The sequence below is a fragment of the Nothoprocta perdicaria genome, unplaced genomic scaffold (genome assembly GCF_003342845.1).
Source record: "Nothoprocta perdicaria isolate Ctin4 unplaced genomic scaffold, notPer1 scaffold_170, whole genome shotgun sequence".
Taxonomy (NCBI): Eukaryota; Metazoa; Chordata; class Aves; order Tinamiformes; family Tinamidae; genus Nothoprocta; species Nothoprocta perdicaria.
The window spans coordinates 1,520,697-1,526,696 of NW_020454872.1; the positions used below are offsets into that span (position 1 = coordinate 1,520,697).

The 6,000-nt window shown below is 65.3% G+C and overlaps 1 protein-coding gene across 1 annotated transcript; it reads right to left on the reverse strand.

Annotated features, from left to right (window-relative positions):
• Window positions 1-773: 773 nt before the first annotated feature.
• On the reverse strand, window positions 774-5,180 carry CSF1 (colony stimulating factor 1). Its single transcript, XM_026036065.1, has 7 exons — window positions 5,040-5,180; window positions 3,808-3,870; window positions 3,514-3,693; window positions 2,798-2,978; window positions 1,456-2,141; window positions 1,181-1,236; window positions 774-834 (listed from the first exon to the last, which is right to left on the reverse strand). The coding sequence occupies exons 1-7, from the start codon at window positions 5,178-5,180 to the stop codon at window positions 774-776; spliced, it is 1,368 nt and encodes a 455-aa protein (XP_025891850.1).
• Window positions 5,181-6,000: the final 820 nt, after the last annotated feature.

A 6,000-nucleotide genomic window follows, 5' to 3' on the forward strand; every position in this document is an offset into this window, starting at 1 on the left:
CCTCTGTTACAAAGTGCTACACGTCCACTTTTATTATTAATATTAAATATACAAGCCGCTTTCTGTTTATTTTTTTAAATAGACTTTTTTTTTAATGACTTTATATAAAATAATTTGACCTCTCCATGTATAAAAGAAAAAAAAAAAAAAAGGCAAAAAAACCCACAAGGCAGAAACGCATCTGACACAGGTTGCAGGCGAGGTTTAACCCATCCCCAGGGACGCGGGAGGCTCCTGTGCTTGTGATCCGTCCCCCTCCACGATCCCCGTTTGGGCAGCCATAAATACGTGTATAAAAATTAATACTAACGCTTTCTTTAAAAAAAAAAAAGAACTGCAAAACCCAACATATTTGGTCCATCTGCGTAGTTTCCCCGTTGTAGAAAAATAATACTTTCGATCCCCCGGAGCAGCAGGGGCCAAACTTCACATTCAGGGGCTGGGCAGGGGGGAAGCATTCATTCATTCATTCATTCATTCATTCCCCCTAGAGCATCCCCGCCACGGGGCTCTTCCCGCACGGAGCTCGGGGGAACGCCGGGAATAGGGAGCCAAGGCACCAAGGCACAGCCCGAGACCAGCTCGGGCGCCCGGGGGACGGACGGACCTCCAGACACCGCCAATGCGGGGCTTTAAATATTCACAGTGTGCGTGTGCCCCCCCTAAAAAACGTCACCCGGGGACGGGGGGGGGACGAGCCRGGCCGGGGGGGCGGCGGGCGCATCCGCATGTCCCGGCCCCTGGCTCCGGCCATCTGTCCTCGCCCGCCGCCGTCACCGGCCCGGCGGCACCGGCTCGGGGGTCCCCGAGCAGCATCGCGGCCCCTCTCGGACCCTGGAGGGGTGGAAACGAGAGCAGGGAGGTTAGGATGCGGTCAGAGAAGGCGGCAGGGGCCTCCCGCGGATGTTCCCATGGGAAAACAAGTCCCGGTGACAGGATTCCCGCTATGGGCGGGAATATGGGCAGAGGGGTGCGGGGGACCCCAGGGGCAGCAGGAGTTGGGGAGGGGATTTCTTGAGGTTGGGGTGCTCACCTCATAGCTCCTGCATGTCCAGCTCAGCGTGGCCCCCCCGCAGCACCCTGGATGCAAAGCAAGGACGGGGTAAGGAGGGAGAAGGGATGTGATGGACGGCGGCGGGCGCGGGGATCCCTCCTGCTCCCCCTGCCCGAGCAAACCCACCGGCGCTCCGGCTCCTCCGGGTCCTGCTCACTCTGCTGTGGCCGCCGCCGCAGGATCTGGTGCGGGGAGAAAGAAGGAAAAGAGGGATGAGCTGCAGGGACGGCTCCAGCCCCCCAGCCCGAGGGGGGCTAATAGGAACTAATAGGAACAAATAGGAACTAATAGGAACTAATAGGAACTAATAGGACCCCCCAATGCGTGGTGCCACCCCATGAGGAAGCTGGGGCCGGGGAGCCAGCAGGCGCGAGGCCACGGGCGAGGGTCGCGGTCCTCACCCTGCGCTTGTAGAAGAGCAGCCCGCCCACGGCGAGCAGCACAGCCACGGCGCTGGCCACGGCGCTGGCGAGCAGGGGCGCGCGGCGGCTCGCGGCGGCTCGCGGCTCCTTGCGGCGCTGCTCTGCGCTCGGGACAAAGCGGGAGTGAGCGCTGGGGCCGCCGGCGTGGCGCTCGCGCGGGCCGCTCGGGCCCCAGGCGCCGGCGTGCCGCTCCGGAGCTGCCGGCGGCCGCGGCACGCGGAGCCGCGCCACTGGCTGTGGCGCCTGCCCCACAGGCTGCCCGGCTCCGCTGGCCTCGCCGGGAGCCTCCTCCGGCAGCAGGACGGAGGCTCCGTGGCGCTCCGGGGGCTCCGGTGCCGCCGTGCCCGCTTGGGGAGCCCTCTGCGCCAGCCCCACGCCCCCGGGCGGTGCCGAGATGTCCCCCGCCACCAGGCCGGCCGTGCCAGGAGCATCTGGGAGCGCGGCCGGCGCTTGCATGGCAGGACTGGGCGACGCGGGCGCCCCGAGCCAGGCGCCCAGTTCCTCCTCGGTCCCCGAGCCCCCGTCGGCGGCGGTGGCGGGTGGCCAAGCCAGGGCACCGTGGGGGTGGCCAGAAGGCACCGGGGCGCTAGAAGCAGAGAGGGAGTGCTGCGTGGCRGGAGGGAGGGCAGGGGACAGCTCATGGCCAGCGGCATCTGTCCCCACACCTGCAAGAAGAGGAGAGAAGAGGTCGCGGCGTGAGCGGCCGCCCGGGGCCCTGCAGAGCCGCTGGAAGCAAGCGGGAGCAAGCGGAGAGGGGGGATGGATGCAGGGCAAACGGTGTCCAAGCCGCTGGCAAGGGCTGATCCAAGCTCGGCATGGCTGGCAGGAGCCGGGATGTGGAAGGGATGGCGCCTCCGACCGCCCACGGATCCGGCGTGCAGACGGAGCGCACGGAAGCGCAGGCAGCAGCATGGGCTCTTCCGGACCACAAGCTCGCCCCACGGAGACTCTCCAGCCTTTGGCTCCGTGCAGCCAGATGGGGAACTGAGGCCAGGACCTTGGACCCGCACATGCAGCAATGGGTGCCAGAGTGACTCCGCTAAGTCGGGCACACGGAATGGCCTCCACATTCCCTTCCTAGGCTTATTCCAGCTGGGTTTCCCGCCTCAGCCAGCTGCAGCCTCAATCCTGATCTTCCAAAGGGCTTTTCTGGGATGTTCAGCCCCTTCTCCAGACTGCCAAACCCGCATGGAGACACACGGGGACATGCACAGACACAGCTTAGGCAGCCAGCAGCCTCAGGACAGGGAGCCACATGGACACGGGCCGTGCCGGCTCCGACCAGTGGCCGGAGACGCGCGGGCGGGAAGCAGCCCCTTACCCGGTGCCGAGGCGGTGGGACGCCGGGGCGACGGGCACCGCGCGCGGTACACGTGGCTGCAGTCCTTGGCGAAGGTCTCTTGGCGCTGCAGCAGCACGGCGAGCTCCTCGAAGAAGCGCTTCACCAGCACCAGCATCTCGTAGGGTGATGTGCTGAACTCGGCCAGGCAGTTCTGCGAGAGCTGCGGGGGAGCCGGGGGGTCAGCGGCCTCGGCCCCCTTCTGCRTGCAACATCTGCACGCATCTGTACGCTACCCCTTTCTGCAGGCAACATCTGCMCGTGACACTGTGCATGCAACGGCTCCTGCGTGCAACATCTGCACACATCTGCATGTGACACCACCTGCACRCAACATCTGCACAATGCATCTGCGCGTCCTGTCACATCTGCATGCACACAACTGCTTCTTCGTGCAACATCTGCATAWGGCATTTGCATGCAGCGCCTTCTGCATGCAACACCTGCACACAACTCATTCTGCACACATGTGCACGTGACTCCCGCACGCAACCCCTGCTGCACACACCATTTGCACGTGACGTCTGCACGTGACACCTTCACGCAAAAGGCGTTGCGTGCAGCATTTGCATGCACAAGCTGCGTGCAACATTTGCATGCAAAATCAGATCTGCATGTGACACCTTCTGCATGCAACATCCGCCCGCAGCAGTGGGGTTTGGGGGTGCGGAGGGCCCCGGGAAGGCGGCCGGGCGCACCTCTCTCTCCTCGTCGTCCTCCTCGCGGATGCAGGGGTCCACATTCTCGTCGATGCGGCTGTACATGCGCTGCACCACCTGCAGCCTCCTGGCGTTGGACGAGTTCTCCTTGAACACCGTCCGGCCCAGCAGCTCCCCCAGCAAGGGAAAGGCGGCTTTCACGTAGCAGATGGAATCATTCTGCAAAGGCAGACACAGCATTGTCGCCCAAAGGGACATGAGGAGCGATGCACCCCGAGGGGGGTGTCCCAAAGCCCCCAGGAACCCCCTGGTGCACGGAAAGGAGCCACTCACCAGTTGCTCCTTATGGATGAAGGTGAAGGAGACCCTGCCCGGGTGCAGCATCTGTGTGTCAGCCTGAAAGAGCACAGCGGGATGTCACCAGTGTGCCCTAAACCCGCGGCAGCCCCTGCTCCGCAGGCCGGTTATCGCCTTCCTCCCATCCCAACGGCCGCGCCCGGGCTTGCCGAGAGCAGAGCTGCTTTCCCAGCCACCGCGCACGAGGCAAAAGGGTCGTGCAAGCCTGGGCAGCGCCGTGGCGCTTTGTGCAACACCAGGCACGGCGGCTGCAACCGTTTCCGATAGCAGAAAACAGGGGGAACCCCCCTGGAAATGCCTRATCTCCTCCCTTCCCCAAAAAAAACCACTGTGCTGTCAGGCCCGGAGCGCCACTCCAGGGCTGCATCCCAAGGCGGGAGCGCTCCGGCTGCCAGGAGCGCAGCCGCTCGGAAACAATCGCTCCATTATCCGGCRGGGCCGCGGCGCGGGCCGGTTCCCCCGCGGACGCCCCTGCGCCCGGCGCTGCAATCTCCGGCGGCGAAACCGCAGCTTCTGCGCGAACCTGCGGCGCTCCGATAACGCCCCCGGGGCAACGGGCACCCGCACGGCGTCGCAGAGAAGGGTGCGAGGAGGCCGCGTTTGCGGGAAAAACCACCCCCGGCAGTGGCGCGGCCAGCGCGGCGCCCGCCAGGCCCCGGTGCGAGCGAGCGGCAAGGATGCAAAGTAGCTGGGCTCCGTCGGCCGTACGTGGGTGGCCGCAAAAGCGAATAACCAGCGATAAAACCCCTCTGCATCTCTCAGTTTCGCTTCCTCCCTGCAGCATCAGCGCCACGAGCCGGCATCGCAGGCGCCGCGGGAGCCGAGCGCTGCTCCAGCCGCCGCTCCGGGTGCCAAGGCGCTGGTGGCCCCAGCCCTGCTGGCTCCGGTGGCCACGGCCTCAGCGGCCCCGGCGGCCCCAGCCCTCCCCACTCGCCCGCCCTCCATCCCATTCCCTTTGCCAGCCCAGCTTCCAGGCAAGCAGCTGGACTCAGGAATGCAGCCGGATTCCTCGCCATTAACCCCTGCGCTGCTGAAGCCCATCGGTCCTCCCCTCCATGCACCCGTCCCTCCTTGCTGATGCCCATCGCCTCATTTCTCACACTCGGCCACCCGGCACTTTCCCTCCGCSGTGCTTTCTCTCCCCACCAACATTCCCAAAGCGCCCAGGTGCCTGGCGCACCCATGGGTGCTGGGAGCCGGGCGCTCACCAGCTCCTGCAGCTGGGCCAGGTGGTCGGGCGTGATGATCTGCTGGCAGTAGCTGTTCTGCTCCGTCTCCGGGATGCCGCAGCACAGGAGCAGGAGGGCGGCMGAGAGCAGGGACACCTGCAGGGCAGCAGGGCAGAGCATCCGTGCGCTGCCCGCGAGCACCCCGCGCCCGAGCAGGGCTTCTCCGGGATGCCGGGACAGCGGGCGTTTGCCAAGCTGAGCACAAGCCTGGACATGACTTTTGCAGGGACCAAGTCCCAGGGATGCCTCTGTTTTCCCCAKGCCAGCCCTTCCTTGGACTTCTCCTGTGCCAATCCTGTCTCTCATGCTATTTTTCCTCCTTTTCCGCAGCTCCTGGAAGCCATGGGACATATTGAGCCCACCCGGATGCTCCCGCTCTCTGCTGGACCCTGGCCTCAGCACGCCATCCCCGCAGGGCTCTTTCCATTCCCCAGTGCTGGCATCATTCCAAAGCCCTTGGAAGCGCCGGTGCTGCCAGAGCACCCAAATCCCAGCCGGCTCCGAGCCAAAGGACACRGAGGCGGCGCGCGGGGCAGAGCCCCGGGGCAGGGTAACCCCCGTGTCCGGCAGCGAGAGAGTGTCTGCGGGTGCTGGGCGGGGGGAATTTCCCTTGGAGGGAGCCCAGGAATTCTCTCTTGTGAAAGAGCAGATGCCGGCCGGGCCCCGCGGAGCCGCGGCCACGGCTCGCTGCAGCCTCACCCGCTGCGCCGGCACCCGCGGACGGGCACGCGGGCCGCGTGGGGGGCAATGGGGCGCGGGGCTGTGACGTCCCCCCCGACCCCGTGCTGCATGCCCCATAAGCTGCCCGCTGCATGCGCATGTTGGGGGCATCTATGCAGAGTGGCCTCCCCGTGCATGGGGGCTGGGTGCACCCCAGTACTGGGTGCATCCCCATCCTGGGTGCAGCCCCTCCCCACGCTCAGTGTCCCCCCAAATGCTA